At 40.4% G+C, this 25343-nt stretch overlaps 1 protein-coding gene across 1 annotated transcript in view; it reads left to right on the top strand.

Annotated features, from left to right (window-relative positions):
• The window catches only part of POLR1A (RNA polymerase I subunit A), a 33718-nt gene extending 9163 nt beyond the window's left edge, over positions 1-24555 (top strand). The window contains exons 12-34 of the mRNA XM_080591343.1: positions 172-399; positions 3491-3745; positions 4187-4378; positions 5087-5230; positions 5619-5802; positions 7326-7408; positions 7519-7677; positions 8001-8099; positions 9003-9155; positions 9348-9430; positions 10123-10288; positions 10795-11016; positions 12356-12570; positions 13179-13346; positions 14305-14440; positions 15192-15349; positions 16161-16275; positions 16924-17037; positions 17925-18209; positions 18618-18818; positions 19589-19706; positions 20934-21098; positions 23751-24555. Coding sequence (XP_080447469.1) covers positions 172-399; positions 3491-3745; positions 4187-4378; positions 5087-5230; positions 5619-5802; positions 7326-7408; positions 7519-7677; positions 8001-8099; positions 9003-9155; positions 9348-9430; positions 10123-10288; positions 10795-11016; positions 12356-12570; positions 13179-13346; positions 14305-14440; positions 15192-15349; positions 16161-16275; positions 16924-17037; positions 17925-18209; positions 18618-18818; positions 19589-19706; positions 20934-21098; positions 23751-23851 — 3744 coding nt within the window. The 3' untranslated portion in view covers positions 23852-24555. The remainder of the gene's footprint in view (positions 1-171; positions 400-3490; positions 3746-4186; positions 4379-5086; positions 5231-5618; positions 5803-7325; positions 7409-7518; positions 7678-8000; positions 8100-9002; positions 9156-9347; positions 9431-10122; positions 10289-10794; positions 11017-12355; positions 12571-13178; positions 13347-14304; positions 14441-15191; positions 15350-16160; positions 16276-16923; positions 17038-17924; positions 18210-18617; positions 18819-19588; positions 19707-20933; positions 21099-23750) is intronic.
• The last annotated feature ends 788 nt before the right edge of the window (positions 24556-25343 follow it).

The following is a 25343-nucleotide window of genomic DNA, read 5'->3' as shown; positions in this document are numbered from 1 at the left end:
TGTCCATTTGGCATGACAATAGGTTGAGGGGATGCACCCAAAATCTTCAAATAATTTATGTTTACATTGTCTGAATTAACGTTTGACCCTGTTTCCTCAGTGACTTCTGTTCTAAATGAAAGCTGAACAACTAGTTATTTCTCTTTTTTTTTTTTTTTCTTTCCTGTCTAGGTATTTGCTACCAAACTGACCTACCCTCAGCCGGTCACTCCCTGGAATGTCAAAGAGCTGAGGCAAGCTGTCATAAACGGCCCAAAGGTTCACCCTGGGGCCTCCATGGTCATTAATGAGGACGGGTCTCGTACGGTGCTGAGTGCCAGCAGCCTGACCCAGAGGGAAGCCATAGCTAAGCAGCTTCTTACCCCTTCTTCAGGGGCACCCCCGACAGGACTGAAGATTGTGAGTATGACAAAGACTTGGCTTGGCAGAACCATCCTACCTGTGTGGTGGGTTTTATAAGTGATAATATTGTCCTTGGTAGTGGTTCTAATAGGCTCTAAAAGACTCCCTGAGCAGCATTGTCTTGTCTTTTAGTAGGTGGCTTGGAAAAGGTTGAGGGAGTATGTGAGAAGAAAAGCTTGATACCTTTTTCAAATTTTAATAACCATTTTTCCATCCTCAATTTCACTCATCTCTTAATGTGCAGTGTGTGGTGTTCCTCTTGTCAAGATGCTGACGAGTCTTTCGCTTACAGCTGGCTATTCTTGGAAAGTCTCAGTAGTATGAAAGATATTCTTATGCTTTTGTGTTCCCCTGCCTCCCTGCCCTTCTCAGCCAATTTTAGAGTTTTTTCATTCCCTTTAGAACTACTGAAATGTTCTGTATTTGGAGCAGTGTCGTGGTGGTAGCTGAAATTCAGTGTGTTTGTAGAGTAGGTGCACGACAAGCAGCTGATGTGACCTGTGTGCCACGATGGGGTGCCCATGATCAAGTACGGAGTCGAGTCCTCTGTTTTTTCATCAGCCATGCTGGGAGTGGCACGGACTAGGGGAGGAGTGTTGTTTTTTTTGGTACTGCCTGCTGTAACCTAGGATCCCTCTCCCCTTCACCATCTCATTTTGCAGATGGCAAAGCAAAAACCAACCCCACTGATGCCCATCTGTTCGTACGGACGTTAACATTTGTGCAGTGCTTGGTGCTAACATCAGTTGTTTCTCTGGAGCTGCTGGAGGATTTGAGTTCTCTGTGCTGCCGCTTAATCAACCTTGGAAACTTCTCAATCATGATATTTCCCCACCTTGCAAGCGTTGACAACGTGCTGCTTAGGCGCTGGGGAGAATTGGTGTGGAAATGGCAAATGGTCTTTTCACACTGCTATTCACCCATGTCTCTAGTAGAAGCGGGGTATAGATTTGATATTTAAGACTGAGCATTTCTGTGATGTCTCTTCTTTCAGAACCTATCACAGAGATAAACGTAATAGTACAGTGCTCTTGCAAATTCTGTATTGCTTCTGTTTCCTGGATGAGCCTGAAGCCTTTTAAGAAGAGGTCTATTTCAGACAAGAAGAACCCATGCGCTTCTGGCTTCCAGCCTAGGTGGCTGTTAAGTAAAAGTGGTGGCTGAGCTTTCACCTTCAAAAGCCATCCTCTCTCCTCAGGGTTCATCAGGGCAAACAGTATGTGCAGACCTCTGGCAGAGGTTTATATCCAAGACAGCGAGTAAAAGGAGCTGCTTTTGGTATCATGTGAAGCGGAAGGGCAAGAGCAAGAAGAGGGAATATCCTATTGAACACTACAGTGGTTCAAGGAGAGGGCGTTAGCTCCCAAGTGCTTTCATGAACTGTACAGATGGAGCAGTTTTTTCCTTGGCATCGTAATTTGTTTTAATTTGGGTGGCATTTGAAAGTAGTTCTCACAGTTGTGTGCTATGGCAGAAAAGCATCTGTGAATTGCAGTGCTAAAGCTAAGGTTTTTCCAGTAATAACTGGGTAGCATGCTTTGGAAATGTATAACTGTGGCTATCTGGTGAGGAAAATAACATATAGGATTGTCAGATTTACGTGATTGTCAGGTTATAAAAGTATCCTAAAGGTTAGAATTTGGTCAGTTCTGACTCAAATAAATGCATGTAGGAAGCTCATTAAATGGAGTAGTAAATCGTTGGACAGCTCAGTTCTCACTGTTTTCTTCTCTTACCTGAATTTCTGCAAAGAGCCCCTCTTTTAATGTATATTTTTCAGGCTGAGAATAACCCTCCAGGGCTACACAGAATCCTACACATGGAAAATACACAGTGAAGGAAAACAGGTTTTTGGAGGGCCTCCAAACGTCAGGGCTCGGGTGTTTTAAGTTTTGGCTCCAATTCTGAACTTGGTGGGCATTTCCAAACAAAGCATTGGATAAAGTCAATCTAAAGGTTCTTTACTTGCAAGGAATAAATTATCTCCCCCTTACATTCCACACCGTTACAAGGCCCCAGACTGAGTGTCTCAGTGGGATCAGCAAGGATGCCACCCGGTCTCCTCGCATACCGGGTGGTGCTTGAGGCTTACAAAGTGTTGGTGTGATTCATGAGGGCTGGAGAGGACATTAGTAATTCCTTGGGTGCTTACTGAACCAGAGACTGCAAAATTGCATCCGTCACAGCTGCAGAGTTCTGTGGATTTAGGGTTGTCAGTCCTGCTCAGGAAGAAGAACTTCAGATTTTCACGTTGGCATTTTTTTTACTGGGATGATGACTTGCAAAACAGATGTGAAAATTGAGCTCACTGATAAAATAGATGCTGGAGACTACCACAAACCAGGCTGTGAATGCATTCTGTAATGTTAAGCACAACGTGTTTAAGCTCTGTTTGCTCCTAACTCCTGGAAATAACAGCATGCCTGCTGAAATCTTCATATATTGAATAAGCACTGAGTATTTAGACTGTACGAACAGGTTATCTGGAGCTGTTGATGATCACTTTGATGGATTTATTATAGCATGTGTATACTGACAGACATTAAAGTGAGACTGTTTTGAGAGGCTGTGTTCTAGATGAGAATTTGTTGTGTGACCTCCACCCTGTGCTTTATTCAAACTGTGCTTTATTCAAGTTAGAACTCAGGGCTCCCTGCCTCTGCTCCAGCTACCTGGTCATACTATCTTATTCCAAGCTGTCCAGCACTGGCTGTATGGTGACAGGTACTATCAGTTTGGGTAAATTTGGTTTATTTTCTCACTTACGAATAACAGAGTTTCCCTTTTTCAGTCTTTGATGCCCGTATTGCCAGGGGAGAGGGGAGCCTGGTAGGGTGTGGCTTGCACGCGGCTACCTTGGTTTGATTGCTGTGGTTTGTGGGTGTTAATGGAGCACAAAGCAGGCTTAGACTGTGGTTTGGTAGAGAGCTTCGGGAGTAAGTAGTGTTGATTGATTCTCTTAAACCTTTTGCACGGGATGTTAATACTAGAAAGAAAATGCTTTGAATGCACGTGTGTTTTAAGATCCATTCTTTCCAGAGGCACGCATGGAAATGTTTTATAGACATCAGCTGGAATTCTCTTGCAGGTTTGTCGTCACATTAAAACTGGAGACGTCCTCTTGCTGAACCGCCAGCCCACTCTTCACAGACCCTCCATCCAAGCTCACCGGGCCAGAATCCTGCCTGGAGAAAAAGTGCTGAGGCTTCACTATGCCAACTGCAAGGCTTACAACGCTGATTTTGACGGTGACGAAATGAATGCCCATTTTCCACAAAGCGAGCTGGGTAGAGCAGAGGCCTACACTTTAGCCTTTACTGATGAACAGTATCTAGTTCCAAAGGTAAATAAAACTGTCAAACAAACTTCTTCGTATATGAAATTGCATTGTTTAAAATGTTTTGTTGTTGGTCTTTCTATGGATAAACGAGATGAAATTTGTTCTTTTTAGTTTTGTTTTTTATTATTATTTCCAGTTTTCTTTCCTGTTCCCATTTTTTACCGGATATGCTCTTTCCTTCAGTGGATTTTTGTTGTTCAGGCATTATTAACTGCTTCTCATCTCCCCAGACTGAGTTGTTCTCTCTCTTTTAGAGAGGGCACATCACATCTAAAGAATCCTGTTCCTTTTAATTGTCAATGCCTAGGAGAGATTTAAAAGAGAGCTGTACAGTAATGAAGCGTTCTTCAGAAGGGACTTTGGTGCTTGTATCCAGCTGGATTAATCTGGGGAGCTGCTAGCACTTGACCCCCACCAAACCTTTTTTCTTCCAAATTTCTTTAGGATGGCAAGCCGCTTCCTGGGTTGATCCAGGATCACATGATATCTGGAGTCAGCATGACAACCCGGGGCTGCTTCTTCACGAGAGAGCAATACATGGAGCTCGTTTACCGGGGACTGACGGACAAAAAAGGAAGAATTAAAGTATTTCCTCCTGCCATTATGAAACCACAACGGCTATGGACAGGGAAGCAGGTAGTTTATGGTTTATTGGGTTAAAGAACGCTGGTGGTTCCAAAGCAAGCAGAACACTAGTGTTAAAATCAGTGCTGATGGGGACTGTTGAAAAGCTGGATCCTGTTGTCTAAGCAAAACCAGATCTTGGTTGTATATTCTCACCAAGGCTATGAGAGTCTCTTTACATTTAAAATGACAGAATTGGCATAGTACTTTTACCTGTAGCTCTTAACAGTGCTGCAGATAGAAACAATGCTGCAGTTTACAAGCATCAGAGCAGAGAAGGAATTTGTCGATCACAGTGAGCAGAGCTTGCTGAGAGTGGAAGAGTAAAGTTACACCAGCTGCTGCTTTTAAACCTCTGAGCTGAAGGTTTTAGGTAAATACTCTGGTATTTCAATTCTTTGTTGAGATCATCATTATGTTGATGTAGTATCTGAGAAGCCCAAGTGGATGGACAGTTATTTTTCCCAGTAACAAGGAAACAAAAAAAGCACTGGTGCCGTTTGTTTCTTAGTAACTGTGTCTCATTGATCTTGCAGATGCTAGAGTTGCAAGAGCATATTCCTGTCTTGTAAGCATGAGATTTTTGAGCTTTTAAAGATTTGTTGTCAGTGAAAAATACATGCATAGATTGTTGGTTTCCTCCTCTTTGCCAAATTCTTTACAGTGAGAAAGGAATATGGGAAATAAATACTTCCTGCCATTCTTTCTGCTTCTTTACAGGTTGTTTCTACGTTGTTAATAAACATAATTCCAGAAAACCATGTCCCACTGAATTTGACTGGAAAAGCGAAGATTGGTGGAAGAGCCTGGATAAAGGGACCTGCAAACAGATGTCTAAATCTTGATTCAATGTGTGAATCGCAGGTATGCTGGTGCTGCAACTCTGGAGGCTGGGCTGGGATGCGTTTTAATCTGAATGTGTATGGAGTGGAGGAATGAGGAGGGAAGCAGGAAGACGATGAAGTTAAAAACAGGAATTGAAAGATACTTACTGACAGAAGGTGGTAATTAGAGAATTGGCTTGGGTATAAAGAAAAACTCTCTTCTAGTCCTGCCTGATGCAGATTCCATTTAAATACAGGTAAATAGGTAGTATTGGTGGATATGTTTAACTGTTTGCCAATATGTCGGCTTTTAAAGCTTTTGACCTAAAGCCTCTTTTTCATGTGTCTTTCTTACTCAGAAAATCCTGAAAAGGTCATATTGGGATCAAAATTTCCTTTTTCCTGAAGAGTTGTGTTTTCTTTTTCAGGTTATTATTAAAAACGGGGAATTACTTTGTGGCGTGTTGGACAAAGCTCACTTTGGCAGCTCTGCCTATGGCCTGGTCCACTGTTGCTATGAAATCTACGGGGGTGAAACGAGTGGGAAAGTGCTAACGTGTCTGGGACGTCTCTTTACTGCTTATCTGCAGCTTTACAGGGGATTTACAATGGGTGAGTAACACATGGACTAATTCACCAGGGTGCTGCAACACCTCATGAGGTATAAAACAGACAGTGTTGGGTAGAATACACGCCAAGAGTTCTGTAAATAAACTTCCACAAGACAGTGTCTTTGACTGGGATCACTGTTTGCCAACTTTTTTTTTTCCCCTCACTCCTGTTTTCTACATAGCTGGCCTTTTAAGCATAAAGGGAAAGTATGATCTTAAGGATGTCCATTAAATTCTCTCATCTGTGCTGCCTGATCAAAGTGTGAAGAGTGTAAATGTCCTGTGTTTAAATTTTATTTTGACAAAACCTCCTATGAGGCTCCATGTTTTTTTTACTTCTCTGAAAAGAATGATTGCACAGAAACCATAACAACTGATAAGTGAGATGGGAGGACTTTGAGGGGTTATTAGTCAAGTCTTGCATACCTCATTCTACTGTAAAACTTTTGGTAAATATTTGACTTTCATTACAGCTTTGCAAACTCATACAAAAACGCACTTGGCAGTCAATAAAAAATTGACCCTTACTCTGCTCCCTCTTCTTGCAGTAGTTAAAATATTTCAAATGACCATGTCGAGCTTTGCAGGATGTTCTTATGCTAATGAAAAATTTATAGTATGTAGCATCAGGAGAGTTTAAAATCACTTGTGAAGGCACAACATAATCGCCTGAAGTTACGTAGAGCAGTAGTAAGCTTTGGCAGCAGTGAGGAAACACTGGTCTTCTGTGAACCAGGGAAAAGGGGGAGATGTGTTGAAGAAAGACGATTAATTGCCTCTAAGATACAGAAAATATTTCTTGAGAGCAAGGGCGCAAAAGCTCATTTGACGGAGATAATGAGTGAAGAGCCTGGGATCATTAGATTTTTAAAACATCAGAAAAAGGGAAGTGGGCCTGGAGCAGGAGCCTAGTGTTTGGTGAAGATGAGATGATTTAGGACTGACAAAATGAGTCTTAGAGATGAGATGAGTGAGGTTCAGAAGGAGTCCCTGAAGAGGAGACAAGTTTGTAATGGGAAGAGGAGAGCAAGGACTGGACAGTGAAGAGCCTTGTAATGGGATCATAAGCTCCTTTGCTTTATAAACCCATGCGCAACTCAATACTAGAGTCCACTGGTCCCCATAGAAGTGCTGAACATGTAGAGCCTTGGAATAATTTAGCCTGGGAGGGACCCATGGAGGTGATGTAACGCAGCTCTCTGCTCAAAGCAAGTCCTGCCAGGTGAGCTTGTGCAGGGCTGTGTCCAGTCAAGTGAGTACCTTCAGGGATGGCAGTTCTGCAATCTCTCTTGGCCAGCATTTGATCTTGGATACTGTGATATTTTTTTTTCCTCTTGAAGAAATTTTTATTTCTGTCTATCTTTAAAAGCCAAACAAATGCATCTCTTTCAGTCTCTCCGCATCCATCATGTATTCTATCCATTTTAGTGACCATTTTTGGTGACTTCTGCAGGAAGTGGTGAATACCTTCTCAATTGTTTCTCTGGCTGGATTATTATGTGGTCTGTCTGTCTTCTTTAACAGGGATTGAAGATATCTTGGTTAAACCTGAAGCAGACCAGAAAAGACAAAAAATCATCGAAAAATCAAACCAGCATGGTATTGAAGTAAGTCGTTTTTGCAGAACTTTTTTTCATAATAATTTAAAAAATTAGAAAATCTGCTGTATGTAATCATGTGTGCTTGGCACCTAAAAAACCCCTTGTTTTATTTTCAGGCTGTTAGAGCTGCTCTTAATTTGCCAGAAGCAACATCATGTGAGGAGGTCCAAGGGAAGTGGCAGGATGCCCATCTCTGCAAAGACCAGAGGGATTTTAACATGGTTGATCTGAAATTCAAGGAGGAAGTAAACAATTATAACAATGAAGTTAACAAGGTTGGCATCGAGGCATCTGTATATACTAATCTTGTTTGGAAAGTTAATTTCATGTTGATGAGGGGTGCCTGACTGTTCTGGAGGCTGGAGCTTTCCATCTGTCCCCAGCTTAGGCGTCGCATACTGCCTTGCCCAGTACCTCAACCTTGTCCTCCCTGAATAAGATGGCTTAATATTCAAGATGCTTTTAAAATGATAAATAGGACTGCCTGTGATTTGTCCTGGTTTTACTTTTTAAAGCCTTTGACAGGAATTGCTTTGGTTCATTGTTTTATTACTAATAGTTTTGTTTTGTTCCCCTCGCCACGATTCCAACTCTTTAGGTTTGTATGCCCCTTGGTCTGCACAGGAGCTTTCCGGAGAACAATTTGCAATTGATGGTACAGTCAGGAGCCAAAGGGTCCACTGTAAATACAGTACAGGTAATGACAGTTATAATTACTGAGCAGCTACATATATTGATGTAATTTGTCCAAGAGTGCAAGTTACTGAGTAGGTCTTGTGTGACTCTCTAATTGCAATGCAAGATTTTTATTGTGGGCTTTGGGAATGCAAGTTCTTGCATGGAAAAATTTGGGAAGAATATAATAAAGACCTCAGCAGATAATTTTACTGTTTTTTTTTTTTTTTGCAGCAGTTCTTAGTACATTAGGATTTACAGAAACTGCAGGCCTCCTTGTTGGAAGGAATGCTGCAGATAATACAAACAAACCTGCAGGAGAAAGAACTTCCCCTGGCTCTTGCTGGAAACTGACCCCTCAGTTTCCTTCTTCCACTGCTAAATAGGAACAACAAAATCTTACTTTGAACTTAGTGGAAATGGCAACAATGCTTTTTCATTTTGCCTTCTGCAATGCAGAAACACACACCAAATACACTGTATAAAAAGGCTATCTACAGTACCAAAGGTCAAGAGAGGTTTTGTTTGGTTGGCTGATTGTGTTTTTTTTTGTTTTATTTTGTTTTGTTCTGTTTTTAGTTCACTGCTGGGAGGTGGTGATGGTAATGAAGGGAACTAATTATTTAAAACATTTTAGTTTTACATCTATTTGTATTAAAATATTCATACAGAACGTGAATCGAAGTGTTGAGGGTGAGTCAAGGGGCTGGAATAACTTTATTTAAAAAGACCAGATGAGATCCACATGCCGTTACTGTCCATCAGTAGCAAGAACACTTAATGAACATAACATTTAGCGTACACGTAATTGCTTTATTAAGTTTTTCAAGAAGAAGCATTGCACTTACGTGAGCAAAAAGTTTAATGGAAGAGTGATGTTTCCTTTTTTTTTTTTCTTGCCTGTGCTCTTGCTGTCCACACGTAGATTTCTTGTTTGCTGGGCCAGATTGAGTTGGAAGGTCGAAGACCCCCACTGATGGCATCTGGCAAGTCTTTGCCGTGTTTCCAACCTTACGATTTCTCACCTAGCTCAGGAGGATTCGTGACTGGCAGATTTCTCACTGGAATCAAACCATCTGTAAGCTTAATACTCATTCTGCTTATACTGAAATTTATTCAGATCTTGCTATTTTAATACAGAGTTTTTGCAGTGATAGATAAATCAGCTATGTTTACCCTGCTTTCAAATGCAGCTTTTCAGAAAGAGTATGAATTACCACTCTTTGTGTACTTGTCAGCAGAATGCTCATGGGATTGTGCTTATGTTTAGGAATTCTTCTTTCACTGCATGGCTGGCAGGGAAGGTCTTGTGGATACAGCTGTCAAAACCAGCCGTTCTGGGTACCTGCAAAGGTAAGGGGCTTATTAAAGAATTCCAGCCTTTAAAATGTACTTTAGGAAAAAGTATTGTAGACTGGAGCAAGCACTTAAGTAGCTTAGATTAGCTTCGTAGCATACTCACTTTTCACAAAAAAGTTTGCTGTTAGAAATGTTTGGTCTAAGGTGACTTTCTAGCAGACTGGGTGAAGTGGAGCTTTATTATCTTTAACTTATCTCTGGCACATAGCAGCAGCAGAAGCTTCTCCTTGTGGAGAATTCTCTTTCCTGGGAAGAGGAAAGATGCACATATTCCTGGCAACTCAGTTTTTTAGGCCACATTGTGGGGCTCATCTTTATTCAGGCCACACCTGCAGTATATAGAAGAAGGTGGGAATTCTAAATTGTTTTGGAGGGTAGTGAGGAATTCTAAAAGAGGGCTGCCTTCTTGCACACAGCTGTTCGTGTGATAACAGAAATAGCAAATAACTTGCTGTTTTGTTCTAAGGTTCTTCAGTCCAAGGAAGTTGGATAGAGCAACATGCAGAAAACATTGCAATATCATTACACGTTTTGTTTGTATGTCATGTCTAAGATTTTTTGCTTGTAGAATTCCTGATAGGTCCTTAAGTGCAATTAACATTTTAGTGAAAACAGTATTTGTCGTGTTAGAGTTATCATCCTTGTTACTGTGTAGCCTCAACATTTTTTAATTTTCTTTGAGATAGGTGTATCATAAAACATCTGGAAGGACTGGTGGTTCAGTATGACCTGACTGTACGTGATAGTGATGGCAGTGTTGTGCAGTTTCTATATGGAGAAGATGGCCTTGATATCCCTAAAACTCAATTCTTACAGCCCAAGCAGTTTCCTTTCATTGCTGAAAACTATGAGGTAGAGCACTTAAATCTTAACTATTTATATGGTGTAAAGGGGAAGACTGAAATGTGTGGTTAAGTTTTGGCATGTCCGTTAGTGATCTAGTGGCATAGGTGTTTGCATGTCACTTTCAGACTATGCTACATTTTTATTTGCCGTTGTTTTTGACTTATGGAAGTGATTATTAAGTCTGTAGAATGATTTAAGAAGTTTGAAATTCATTAGAGCATCACATGCTCTCCATACTGTCTCTTCTATTTGCACTCTGCAGTTGGATTCTTATCAACTCAGACAATGTTACAGTTCAGCCTCTCAAGTTTGATAACTTCCTTTTACCAGTGTCATTTCAGTTGCTACTTAGAGAAGAGTGGCACTAGTCACATAAAAATATATGGATTTGAAAATTGTTTTACTGCAGCTGAACCTTTTGAATTGCAGTAAATACCTATTCAGTTTGCTCTGCCTGTTCAGCTACCACGAGTATAGAAAGGAAAGTAATCATAAAGGTAACTTTCTTGTAGGTGATCCAGAAGACAAACCATCTGGATGAAGCTTTAGCAAGGATGGAGTCTCACCAATCCAATCAGCAGTTCAAAGCCATCAGAAAGTGGCAAGCCAGGCACCAGAACTCTGTGCAAAGAGAAGGAGGTTTTCTGATGTTTTCCCAGAAGAAAATGGCAAGTGTAAAAGCACAGATGCCAGGAGGAGAAAGCAAAAATGGAAGAGATCCTGCTACTTTACAGGTAACATGGAAGCAGTTGAATTGACCTAGCCCTTTTTTTTTTTTTTTTAATAAAGTTGCAGAATTCAGTGACTTTTTTGTTGTTCCAATGTGTTTCAAGGTCTACTTAAACAAGCTATCTTTTGAAGGGATCATATGTCAGCTGTGTGAGTAATGAAACTGAGATTCATTTGTTACTGCTTAAAGTCTGTGGGCCGTAGAGCTAGGACAGAGGCCAAAAATTGAGGTAAAACTGGTTTTAGAAAACAGCCCATAGGGGTATTTTTGCGTGTTTTACACAGAGTAGATCTCTTGAGCCAGCCCTGCTGTTTCAAAAAGTAAGCTTATGTATTCTTGTACACCAGGGCACTAATATATATGGCTTCTATCAAAGAATGAATATATGGCCACAAAATGCAAACGGGTGCTGCTTCACAGCCTTGCTTTCACAATGAATTTGCCCTGTTGTGGTGTGGACAGTTTGCATGAAACTCCAAACTGAAGGTGTTGAGATAAACTTAAGTGTCTGCAAATGTTAGGCCTTGTCACTGGTATATTTACTCAGCTATGCTGAATTTATGTTGCTATTGGTGCATCTGATACCACCCAGAACAATTTGGCATGGGGATTCGTTTGCTTTTTTCTTTCAGCAGTAAGTAGGAAAGGATATATATTTATCTTTGTCTCAGTATATTATAAAGCTCAGTGGACAGATTACTATGTCACAAGGCAGCTTCTCCTTCATTAGCAACAAAGCTTGTAAAAGCTCATTTTCTGTCCTGTTTTTTTTTTTTTTTTGAAGTCAGCGTTAACTTTTTCCTCTCTTAAATGCAACATATGAAGTGTTACCTGAAAGACTAGCCAACTGAAGAATAGAAAAAAGAAAGATGAGCATGTATAAGATGCAAGCTGTGTTTAAGGTTTCTTCTGGACTCCTGAGGTTGAGTGTAGACAACTGAAAACAAGAAAAGCTCTTCTGTCATGCTAGCTTTGGACGGGTGAGGTGCTAGTCAGCTAGAAATAAAGATTAAAGTGAGTCAAGGGGTTTCACTTCCAAGTTAAAAGCATTCTTAGTTGTATTTCACTGGTTTCTGAAGTAGTTACTATGGGTATATATTTGATTTCAAGTGTATAGAGAATTTTGAAGACATTTGGGGTTAAAATTGTAAGTACCAAAAAATGGAGAATGCTGTATTTGTAGCTGAGTTGTTCTCTACTGTGTGTTCCATACACCCTTAAGTGTTTTGCAGGTGGTCTTTTCCTCCTTCTCTATTGCTGGATTGCTGGTGGAAGCGGTGATATTTTGCTTTGGTCTTACTGTGGCTGAACCAGCCAGCTTAAAAATTCTCTCTTTTTTCCAGTTATTGAAGATGTGGTATGAACTAGATGAGAAGAAGCGAAGAAAATACCAAAAGAAGACAAATAAGTGTCCTGACCCAAGTCTTGCAGTTTGGCGTCCAGATACACATTTTGCATCTGTTTCAGAAACATTCGAAAATGGAGTCAAAGATTATATCAAGAAATGGGAATGTGAGAACAGAGGAAGTTGCATGCAACCAGCACTTCCTTCTGATAGGTAGTAACTTCTCTATGCTTACTTTTCTGTGCTGAGCCCCAAAAAAAGTATTTTTGGACTGAGTTTGCTCATAAAGATGAAAAGTCTTTCTCAAATCATGTTTTTTGTTGTGACCTTTGTGAAGCAAAGTTGAGGGTTTCAGAATGGTTCCTGAAAGCAAAGTGTGCCTAGAGGAGAGGCTCAGGTTGTCTGTTTGTTCCAAACCTGAGTTTTCCATGCTGGTAAGAACTTTGGCAAAGACTGCAGAATAAAAGCACCACGGGGGCGTTCCCATATGCAACGGTTAAAAATGAAAATATGCTCTTGCCACATCTTGGAGTCAGCAAGACAGTTGAGATGAGGAAATGAGTGTAAATAATTCTCTTTTGACAATGTGGGAATTAGCAGTAGAAGACAGTTTGTCCTAAGCTTGCAGTTCTGCGTTAATGAGCTGTGCTTGTCAGATCAAATTAGGATCAAATACAGTTTTACAGTTCCTGAAGTGTATTTATCCATAGCCTACCAATAGAAATTGGCTGAAAGAGGTAACTTCACTGAACTGGGAATGTTTCAGTCTGCACTGAGTTTTTTATGTTGAGCTAAACATCTGCTTATTTAATGCCTTTCAGATTAAAGGATTTGTTGTATTTAAAGTGGCAACGATCTCTTTGTGACCCAGGAGAAGCTGTGGGTCTTCTTGCAGCTCAGAGTATTGGGGAACCTTCCACACAGATGACTCTGAACACCTTCCATTTTGCTGGCAGAGGTGAAATGAATGTGACTTTGGGTATTCCAAGGTGAGTAACCTGTTTTCTCAATGGGTCCTTTGCCATTTTTGGCACTTAAATAATTTTTTACCGTACTGGCAGGTGTGTGTGTGATCTGGAGAGCAAATGATCCTTTAGTTTAACTGCGCATTGTACCTGTTCAGAAATATCTTCATGTCATACAATTTTATGGGTGTTTTGGCTCACTTTCCAGACACAAAAGATCTATGGAGATCTCTTACTGGGTGTATAACAAATGACTTCTTTTGTTTCTGTTTTTTATTCGGCACAGCAAAAGCCTAAAGAAGCCATGCTTTGTGGGTTTGCCCTCTGCTCACCTTTTCTTCCCCCTAGTATCTTGTAAGCCTGTTCGGCTTTCACACGAAAAATTTCACTGCAAATGACTACAAAGTCTTGCAGGATTATCATCACCTTGACAGAAGGAGACCTGTTTTATAGCGGCAAGGTTTCTCCTGGCTCTTCCGTGCACTGACAGGCACTTTGCAAGCACACACACGTTTACCAGCCAGTCACCAGCTTGTTCTGAATAGCATGGGTGCTGACCATGGCCTTGTAAATGGGTGTGAGGGATGAGGTGGCAGACGGCTGTGTCACTTTAGTGCAGCAGGGGAGAGGGAGAAGGCATGAGGAGCATACATTATGCATCTGTAGGAAACAGGCTTCATTAGTTCTTCTGTTCTGGGAACAACTTATTACCATCTCTGTTTTTTTTTTTCCCGTAATTGGAGCGATAATCTAATGGAGTCAGTAAAGCTGTGCCTGGTGAGGAACCAGGGAAGTGGAGAGGAGTGGTGCAATGGTAACCACAACTCCCGATATGTATGGTTTTGGTGGGACTGGCAGTTGCTGCATGCTGGTTTATTTGATAAGCATGCTGCTGCATGCTGTCTTATTAAATGAAGTAGATGTTTATTTGATTGCGGAGTGCTTTTATTGCTTCATTTGAAGGATCATTCTTTATTTAAAGGTTGCGGGAAATACTGATGGTAGCCAGTGCAAATATTAAAACACCAACAATGAGCGTTCCTGTGCTTAATACCAAGAAGGCTCACAAGAAGGTGAAGCAGCTTAAGAAACAGCTCACAAGAGTGAGCTTAGCTGAGGTGAGCCACCTATTCAGTGTATCCTTAGAGAGTCTGCAAAACACAATTTCTGCTTTGAGCTTATGGGTTTGTCTGGCTTTGCAGCAGTTTTTGCAGGCTCACCTGTGGGTGCGAGATAAGGTGGGTCCTTTCTTTTCACCTCTTGCCTACTGAATGTATGAGACATTGAGAGGAGCTGGAGTTACCGTGGCCATATGAGACGTAAGATCAATTTAATCTGTAGAGCATCATCACAGGATGCAAACTGTAGAGTGTAAAGCAAGTGTAATAGCTTTGGCATAGCAATAGTATAATGCAGGGGAGGATTTGTATTTACTGCTGTAGTCTTGTTTGGCTTTTCCTTGGACTCATGCCTGCATGCCCTGTCCTCTTCTGTCTTATTTCAAGTTAGGAAGCAGCAAGGATAGAATTAAGTCAGCTTCACTTGAAATACTCTCATGTTTGATGAGCAAGTAACATGCTGCAATAAAACGAAGCTGTTGAACCCCTAAGAAGTGTGGCCTCTTGTACAGAAGTGGGACAGGAGGTGAGCCTGTTCTCCCAGCATTGTCTAAATTAATTGTTGGGAGCAGCTTAAGCCAGAAAGATTGCAGTAAGGTAGTCATCTTCCCTAGGAGCTGCCACAAAGCCCACAGAAAAGTTTTCCAGTTAGTCTTGTGTAATTCTGGTCTCATGAAAGGCACTGGAGTTGCAGGAAGTAAATAAAGTGCCTTCACCAAAGGAGTTATATTCCTACTTGTTGCTTCTGTAGGTTTTGCAGAAAGTTGAGTTAGAGGAATGCCTGCGAGTGAAGAGCAAGCAGGACAGGCACCGCCTCTACAAAATCAAATTCCATTTCTTGCCCCATGAGTATTACCGGGAGGAGAAATGTGTGAAGCCCAGGGACATCTTGCACTTTATGGAAACAAGGTTAGTTTGCTTTCAGATGCTCTCATGTTTGTTTTTCCTTTGCCCTTCTGTGGGCTCTAGGGGTCATTATTTGTTGTTTATTATTGCTGTTATAGCTCTCAGAGCAGCAGTGTCCTGAAGACATGCTTGCAGAAGCATCTACATGGTGGATTTTTGTCTCGAGTAAGGTTGTATATCTGTGGCTTGGCTACAGTGCAGAATTCTGTTGAGGCAGATCTTTCTTGTGTCTCTGATATACTCAAGAGAAGAGCCTGTATAAGCAATGTTGCATTCCTCATCTTTGGATGCTTACGTGTTTATTAGCAGCAAAAATGTTTGAATGCTTTAAGTATCCCTTGCTCTCATAAAGAATAAATAAAACTTTTGGGTTTTTTGTTTGTTTTCAAAGAAGAAAGTAAAAAAAAAAAACACTTCACTGATTTGTTCTTCATTCAAGCTGAGTTACTTTATATAACAATGTTGGATGTGCTTGTTGGTTTAAGAAAATAATTTTAAATGTCCAAAAGTAAGCTATCTCTTCTGAAGGTCAATATGATGTGCTGAATTTATGTCTAGATGAGGTTATAACCTTTGGATGCATCACTACATCTGTAATTGTAAGAGAGGTGATGCCAAACTTTTATTCCCAAGGAAATGGGAAAGGGACAAGAAAAAAAATCAATTGTCTTACCCTAGAAACATTTTTGTATGCACCAAGGAATATGTTATGTCATGAGCTGACCGGCTTCTTAAAATACATTCTGTTTATGATAGTTCAAAATTGACTGCAGTATTGCTGAACTTGGACCTCTTGGGTTGCTGCTTCTTTCAGATTCTTTAAAATTGTCCTGGAAACAATTAAACGGAAGAATGCGAAGATGGCATCTTTTACTGAAGTCAGTACACGGAAAGCAACTCGGAAGGATTTAGATGGTGATGGAGACAAGGTACAGAAAAACATTACCTGAAATGTGCCTCCCTTTCCTTACCCATTTTTGAGAACTGGAATTTGACATCGCTTGTTTTGATGTGAATACTTATTGTGTGAATACTAAATTACTTCTTAATCAGTTTCTTTATGTATAAATTCTCTTTGTATCCTTATCAAATTAACAAGGAAATAGTCGTTTCATATAATCCTAATTTACTTACACATTCTCAGCATGTGATAATACTTGTTTTAGTTGCACTGAGATAAAAACTTAGCACTCTCTGCCATCAGAACAAGATCCTTTCACAGCACTGCCTGTCAAAACCTTTGGGGGAAGGTCCTTTATTCGTTGAAAAGCTTTTGCATGTTCCTTCTGCCACCCTTTTCCCAATATGGACTGTCATATAAGCAGAGCAATAGCTTATATATTTTGTAGAAATTCTGGTTTAACATGACAGCTATCACTAATATGAGGTTTTTTGTTTGTTTTTTACAGTAGTGTTATTTTAGAAATTAGTTTGTTCTTAAAGGTAGAACAGGGGATGTCTGCCATAAAGATGGACAGGGGATTTTTAAATTACGAATGTTTGCCTAAAGCCTTTGGATACAGTTCATGCTTTACAGCAGAGTCAGCCTGATTGTCTCATCTGTTATGGATTTCTAGGCACAAAATAGTCAGGAAGCTCCCGAAGAGGAAGAGAAGATTGTTGATGCAGAAGCTGATGAAGGGGATGGTGATGCTACAGAAGCAAAACGGAGGAAGAACCAGGAAGAAGAGGTAATGATTTCATAGGTGCTCAGTACTGCACTTGAATTCTGTTTCCACTGTTTTGGTCTGAGTTTGAGAAGGATAATGTCTATAGAAGCTAAACGCCAGCAAGAAAGCCAATAATAATAAAGTAAAAGGCTTAGGGAAGTCATTGGTTTGTGCTGATCAGTTTTAATTTGGATGGGGGGAGAAATCTGTAGCAGGAAATGTGGGCTGAGACTTCTGGTGATGTGCTTATTATGGTTGGGCCTGGTCCCTGTAGTTCTTTAAGAACTCTTATTTTACTAATTACTCTTTTAAGAGCAGTAAAGAACTGTGCAAGTTAGAGATGGAAGAGATCTTTCAGATTTTATTCAAAGCCCCCTTCTTCAGCTATTGGATAGATGCGTCTGGCAATCAGGTTGTCTGTGCTGTAGTTCAACTTAACCTTATGTCTTGCTATTTTCACGTCATTAGTTGTGTTTAAAACTACAATGTAGTTGTTATAAATATTCTGTCTGTGAGTGTTCATTCCATGCTTACTACTTCATAATTATTGTACAAAGAATGGTCAGCTGCAGTTTCAGCAAGAGTAAAATCCTGAGGGACTCCAATCATCAGAGCTAGATTATGGGAAGAGCCTTTTGGGGCTTAAAAAAATAAATAATAATAATAATTCTGCCACAGTGGCAATAAGCTATAGCATCCACGATTGCATCGAGAAATAACAGCAAGAGAAATAGAGACTGAACCGAATCCTGCTGTATTCTCTTTGTAACAGGATTACATTTTCATTGTGTCATAGGCAAGGTACTTGGAACTCATCTGTCAAGAATATTCATGAATAAAACTGCTTCATAGTGTGTTTGTTTCTGCATGTGCTCTGGCCTACGTAATTACATCATTGTTTCTTTTAGGTTGATTATGAGAGTGAGGAAGAGAATGCGGAAGAAAACATTGCTGAGAATCCAGAAGATGAAGAGGCTGAATCAGAAAAAGAAGAGAGGGCTCAAGGTGCTGAGGAAGGAGATCAGAACGCAGCAGATGGTGATGATCCTCAACATCTTTCCTTTACGTCTCAGACTAAAAAAGAGAGAAATCTATTACTCAAGTCAGCGGAGATGCGAATAAATGCTGTTCTGAACAGTCACCCGTCAATTCAGGATTACACATTTGACACTGAAAACGAACTTTGGTGTGAGGTAAGCTGGTGGTGCCTGGAAGCAGCTGTGTGTGGTTGCACAACGGTTGCACGTAGCCCTTGTAACAGGGCTCTCTTCAGTGGAGTGCTGCTGTTTTGTCTCATCAGCAGTCCCCTATTAGTACAGAGGAGTGGAAGTGCGTGCCTCAGCACAAATGTTCTTCTTGACGCAATTATTTACAGCTGACTTTCAAAACCCCAATGAAACTTTTTTAAAAGACAATTGACATGTTTGTTTATAAATAAATATATTTATGACTATAATTCTAGTCAGACATTTATGTTCCTAAAACACACAATTAGGATAATCCTATTTGTCTGCTTTTTGCCTAAGAAGAAGTAGGTTGTTGAGCCTAATGCTCAAGCGTTTTTACAGAAAAACACCACTTTTGTTTTTTTCTCTTTTTAGGTTTCCTTGACACTTCCATTGATGAAGGCGTACTTCGATCTCTCCTCTTTGCTTCTCTCTCTGACACGAAACACGGTCATCCATGAAGTGAAGGGGATCACCCGGTGCTTGTTGAATGAAAGTACCAATAAGCAAGGAGAGAAGGAACTCATTTTGCATACTGAAGGGATAAATCTTGCAGAGCTGTTCAGATACTCTGATGTACGTAGTCTATTTATAATCCTGAACTGGAGTGATCTTCTGTGCTCTACGGAGAGGGGGTGGATGATAGGTGTTAGCAGGGTTGACGTGTAGCCTTTTCAGCTCTTAGGCTTCCTTCCTTCTCCTTTTTTCCCCCAGCTGCGTTCAGAGTTCAGTGAAGCCTTTTCTCAAGGGTAAATTGCAAATTGTTTTTTTGTGCAGCAGCCCAGTATCTAATGACAGATAATTCCACACTATGCTTGTAACTGTCTCTATAAATGTTACTTGAGGGAATTCTTCCATCTAAATGAATTGCAGTACTTGGAGATGAATAGTTCTGTTATGCCATCCAGCCCATAACTCTACAAATAGAGGATTGTTTTATGCTACATATTTTCTACTGCTTTTGTTAAGAGTTCTGGTTGGTTGAGACAGACTGGGCATTACATTTCTTGGAAGACTTCAACATGTCCTTCTGCTGCTATGAATGGTTAGTTGGTTTGTTTGTTTTCTAAACTCAGGTCAGTTATTTCTGTGCTGAATTTTGATTCCGACCTGTGTATAAACCACAATGATCACTTGCCTAAACATAAATCTCCAGTGTCATTTTTGTCTGTATTTGGCTCTGAGCTACTGTCTTGTTTTTGTGCAACTTTTGGTGGTGTTTAAGCTAATGAAAGGTGGAGGGAAAAAAACTACGTTAGCTTGCTTAGCTTAGCTTAAGCTACTTGGAAAAAATAGAGTAGTTACTGTGCTAATTTATATCTGTTTTGTTTTTTTTTGTCTTTCAGATTTTGGACCTGAATAGGCTTTATTCCAATGATATTCATGCCATGGCTAAGCATTACGGTATTGAGTCTGCCCTGAGGGTCCTTATAAAGGAAATAAAAGATGTGTTTGCTGTATATGGTAGGTTTTGTTTGTATCTTTGAAGATGGTCTTTATTATAATTGCCACATTGCTCACAGTTACATCACTTCATTTTTTCATCATTCTGATGATTATAGTGCCTTCTGTGAAGAATTCATTATTCAAGTTCTGTTTAATCTGTAGAAAATTCACTAGACAAGGTTTTTTTTCCATGCATCACAGATTTTTTTCTATTCCATTACTGTGCAAGCTGGAAAGTCCAGAGGAATTAATTATTAACATCTGAGGAACCTTAACTATGTTAGTTAATCTATCTATGAACCTTAACTATGTTAGTAGTGCATAGTGGCCCTGAGAATAGGATTAATCTTGCCTCATTCTAGCTTTTTTAACGATAAGAGTCTAGGGTCCTTTTATAGTTAAATGTATGTAATTCCTAAAATGATAGAAGCTGCATTGATACTGCATTGTCTGAGAGTTTGTCCCTCTGCACTACTGAGAGTCCCAGTTCAGGGAGGATGCCTGGCTTGTTAGGCTGCTAAAGCTTGGCGTGTTGCATTTGCCTTAAGTGAGCTAAGTCACGCTATGAATTAAACTCTTGAAAAGAGGGAAGATTAATGCAGTGGGAGTTTTAGCAACCAGTCTCATCCAACAAATTTTTCGGCTGGCAGCCCAGAATGGTCCAACCTTCAAGTTGTTCAAGAACTGGTAGGTAAATGTTGACAGAACTGTTAATGATCTCCCATCGCACTTGCCACTGCAGTGTTACTTAAAAATAAGTACTGTTTCTTTTTAGACTGAATGTTTTTGTTTGTTTGTCTGTTTTTTTTGTGGATGCCTAACGTCTTAAACAGAAAATACCAGAACCTTGCTGCCTCCAGTGCCTAGCTAATACAGGCCACCAAGTGAGAAGATAAAGCTCTGTCCTGTCACAACTGGCTGGATGCGTGTAAACAAAAATGACGTAGATCTTACTGATTTTATGTAGAGTGAAACGCTGCCTTGTTGCAGCGTTCTTGACATCTTAGTTGCCTTGCAGAAGTACTGTTTTATATTAAAATGAGGAGTTCCTCATCCAGCTTGGATATTTGAGGGGAGCAGCTACAGCAGCTACATACAAAGATTTGCAGTCGCCATAAGGATGTTAAAAGAGATGTTCTCCATGTTGATTAGATCCAGGGGATTAATTTAGATCAGATTTCTTTTTTAGACAAGAATACCTTAGCACTTGAGTGCTCTGATGATTGCTCTTTCCTGTGTTCTTAGGCATTGTGGTAGACCCTCGGCACCTTTCACTCGTGGCAGATTACATGTGTTTTGAAGGAGTTTATAAACCGCTGAATCGCTTTGGAATCCAGTCCAGCTCCTCCCCTCTGCAACAGATGACGTTTGAAACCAGTTACAAATTCTTGAAGGAAGCAACCATGATGGGTAAGTGGTTTAGTTTGAACTATATCGCTGCAGAATTTCACATATGCTTTGTTTTCATCATAAATTTCCACTATTTCAAGTACTGCATAATTGTGTTAGAAAAAAGGCCAGAGGCTAACATTTTAATTAAGTCCTTGCCTAGGAAAATGTTCCAGACATTTTTAATAAAATTCTGTCAGCTTAAATGAAGTCAGCTCCCACATGTAATTTGTGGGGTCTGTGATTCCTGTCTTTAAGAATTAGATAGGCTTTTTTATAACAAACCTTAAAACTGTTACGGTTTGTTATAGCAAAGCCTTATAACAGACTATTAAATCTGCCTTTTTCTGTCTCTGCTTAGACCATTAAAGTTGTCATCTCTGCTTGGTTTTCCTGTCTCTGTTATAACTCCCACGTTTTCATCTCTTCTGCTTTAAAATTGCCGTTTTATTGTGAGAACAGTCTTCCTGGTTCTTAATTTGATTCTGGATTTCTTCTGCTTTGTAGAACTTTACTGTCTTTGGTGTCTTCCCCCCAGCCACAGACAAGGGGTCACATTCATTTGGCTAATGGTAGGATTCCGGTGCCATTTTGGATAACCGAGAGTACGGTAGCCTTTTCTGGCCCCTATTTGCTATTCTGGAAGTTGTGCAAATCTCTTGGGTTCTCTGCCTTGTCCAACAGACCACATATCTGCATGGATCCTTTAGGGCATTTAAATGGCACTAGCCATCTATATTTCGGGGTCCCGTCCAGAGAAGTTACGTTTTAAGTGTCACTGAACAGTTTGATCTCATTTTTTGGATACTACACGTCCTTTTTGCTCTTGTTTTTTGTCACTTGCCTGTTGGATGCTCCTTCTTGGATGCTCCTGTGCCACCATTTTGTTACCTAATACAAATGGGAAAAGCTGTCAACACGGTCTCTTCAGCTAGTGTCTTAAGCTGCCTGGCACAGATGTCAGGGAGGGAAACTTTGTCACTTAATTCCTTTCTCTTAATGCTGTTTTGCACCTTGTCTGGGAAGGTAACTTGGGTTTTACTGAATAGTATTGGTTACAAGTGACTTAGAAATCATCTGAAAATCAGAAAGGAAAGGCGTAAATTTGGAGAGAAATGGAGCAGAAGAGGAAGATTCTTGCACAGTCGCTTTCTCAGGATATACATCGTAGCACATTTTGACTTAGAAATAAGATAAAGTTTTTGTCAGGTGAAACATGATTACATTTACGGATAATATTACAAATAAAGACACAAAGTGCATGCTAACAGAAGGGCATGGCGAATTTGCAGGAAAGCCGCACTGGTTGCAAGTCCAGGGATTTATTGATTTCCCCAAGATGGAAACCAAGTCATAATGTGGATTACAGCAGTCTGGATCTAATTTGCTTTAATGCAGCTGATATCTCGAGTGTACATTTAAATAGATACTGTGCCTACTTACGGCCTGAATCAGTAAGACAGAAATAGGAAGGGCTGCGACCACGGGGCACTGCTAACAGAGCAGGAAGTGCCGCGAGAGCTCAGGTGTGACCCAGCAGATTGCTGATCAGGATTTGGTGCAAGAGCACATCTGCATCGGAAGCGAGATCCTTCTGGCTGTTTGCTCAGAGAATAACTCTTTGTGAACATCACGTGAGTGAACAGGACAGTTACGCCTTTGACCTAACAAAGAACCTTTTTTTTTTTCCCCTTTTCTCAGTTGGCACACATTTAGGAGCAGCGGTTTACTTGTACAGCTGTAGCTGAGATCCAAGCAGCAAGCACACACCGTACGCTGCTGTGGCCCAGCACCTTCCCCTGCATCCTCTGTATAATAAAAAGTTAGTTCATAGTAGAATAAAGATGACCCCAAGAGTTTAACAGTTGTTTTTTTTAACCAATTTTCCAACATACTTTACTAAAAAAATTGCAGCTTGCTGATATTTAGGATGAATGAAAACCAGCCTGGTTGCTTATAAATAAATAAATAAATAATAATAATAAAAAAAAACAACAGTGAAAGCAAAATGCAGCAAGCATTGACCAGCCGTGTCATCTGGAGAGCTTCCAAATTTCTGTGACAGTATTTCGCTACAATGAGTAACCACAAAATCAAAGGAATTCAGGGAATGTCTCTCCAGTGAAAAGTTCTCTTCGTATCTTGTCAGAAGGGTTTAAAATCCATATCAAAAGGATTCACTCTAACAAAGAAAAAAGGCTCCACGGGAGAAAGGCAGCAAATGAAAAGGGTTTCTTTTTGGTTTTGCTTCACTGATGTATTTTTTTTTTTTAAGCAGTTTATTTAATCAGCAAAATGTGTTCACTGGAAGGTCAAATCTGTGTTCTCTTGGAATTGGGAATGTATTATCTTTTCCTGGGAAGAATTATCTTTCCTAGGAAGAGTTTAGAAATGTGTAGCCTAATTCTCTGCTTATACACAAAGACTGGGAAGAGAAAAGTGTTGTTGTAGGGGAGAGGCAGGAAGAGTTTTGGAGCTCTGCTCTCAGAAATATAAATTCAATCTGAACAGTAGATGGCAATGCCTTTCTGGAGCTAGGGAGGCTGAACCAGATGAGTATGTAAACTCATCTGAACCAGATGAGCATGTAAAATAAACTGCTTTCTCTTCAGCACTGACCTTTGAGAAACCTTTGGAAACATCTAATTCGACTTTGTCTGAATTCTGTTGTAGGTGCTTACGACGAACTGAGATCCCCTTCTGCGTGCCTGGTGCTTGGAAAAGTTGTTAAAGGAGGGACTGGTTTGTTTGACCTCAAGCAACCGCTTACATAGCGTTTTGTCTATAACTTAAGGATTCTGTTTAAAGTATTCACTGTAAGGTGCATACGTATGTATGTGCCTACAGTACCTGTAATGAGTGCACACACTGCGTTTCCAGTTGTCTTCCCTGTGCCAACAGATGTGTTAATCTGCATACCTGATGGACCTAATCTATTTAATGAAAATGTTTGCACCTATAGGAGCTGTCCCTTGGCCCAAAGAAACATGTATTTACTGTTCATTGATGTAAAAAATGAGATTATTGGCGTACATGGAAAAGAATAAGATGAAATAGACTGGCTGGGTTTCAGACAGGCTACGCAGCAGCCTTGGCAGGCAGAAATCAAAGTAGAATCTGTTTATGCCGTCTGAATTCTGTGGGGCAGAATTCCATCTGGGTGAGTGGTGCCAGTTGCCACGTGGTTGTGATACAGTAGATTTCTTTATTAGCCAAAGACACGAATTGAGAACTTTCCTGGGTTCTCCACGCATCTTCCAATGTCTGCCCTTGCAGCTTCTTTGTACGGAACAGATCCTGGCACAGCGAGAAACGAGACATTTGTGAAGGTTTTAATCCTTAAATGGCAGCGTGAGCAGCTGTGACAGTGACTGTACAAAATAGTCCTGTGAGAATTACTTAAAACAGAGTTTTCAAACTATTTTTGCTTAAAGTTTTATATCGAAAAGGATACTTAATAAAAGACATTACAAAGAAATATTATAGACGTGGTGTTTTGTGACTGTGTTACCGAGGGAATTTTGTCACGCGGCCAACAGCCATCGCTTTGATGTCTGCTAAATAGCCGAGGGCTATTACCCGCTCTTCAGAAATCAGGCTTTCTTGCTTATACATTTGTTTTAAATCAGACTGAAATGTTAAAATTCTTTGGAGTTTGCTCACTACCGTATGGGCGCGTTTTCTGACTGGTTTTGACCCTCTGCCATTCCCCGCGGCACCCCTGAGCTAGCAGCTAAGTGCCAGGGCTCACTTAACCAGCTGAGGAGGAGCTCCTGCTTCCAGTGGAGCTGCACGACAGGGATTTCATCAGATAGTGGGAGACGTTGGCTGGGGATTGTGAAAGAGCCTCTGTGGGATATCTCGGTTGACTCCATTCTGCTTCAGACCCTTAAAACTGTGTCAAATGCACTGCAAATTGAACCGAAGCTTAACAAATGCATTAGACCAGTAGTTCTCCAGTTTCATGCTGCTGATCTCTTCGCCAAAGGCTTCCTTGTTTCTTTCTCCAGTCTTAACACCTGCTAAGCATTTCTCAAAAATGTGTCATCACAGGAAATAATTACTTGGATGCAGTTTTTCGAATGGTGAGATGGGAAAGAGCAAATGTAGTAACAAAAGATTCTTAATTTCAGACTGTAGTCCGTAGTGTTACAGACCACTTGCTGAGAAGTATCCCTAAGAGGTCCTGCTGTGAACATCACCTGTGCCACATTTTCTACGTGGAGATGTGGTGTTCTGTAGCTCTGTAAAGAATTTAAGGTAACT

Source organism: Anser brachyrhynchus, assembly GCF_964034855.1.
Source record: "Anser brachyrhynchus genome assembly, chromosome: 4".
Taxonomy (NCBI): Eukaryota; Metazoa; Chordata; class Aves; order Anseriformes; family Anatidae; genus Anser; species Anser brachyrhynchus.
Note: the sequence above shows the minus strand (reverse complement) of the source record. Positions and strands in the feature narration are given on the sequence as shown.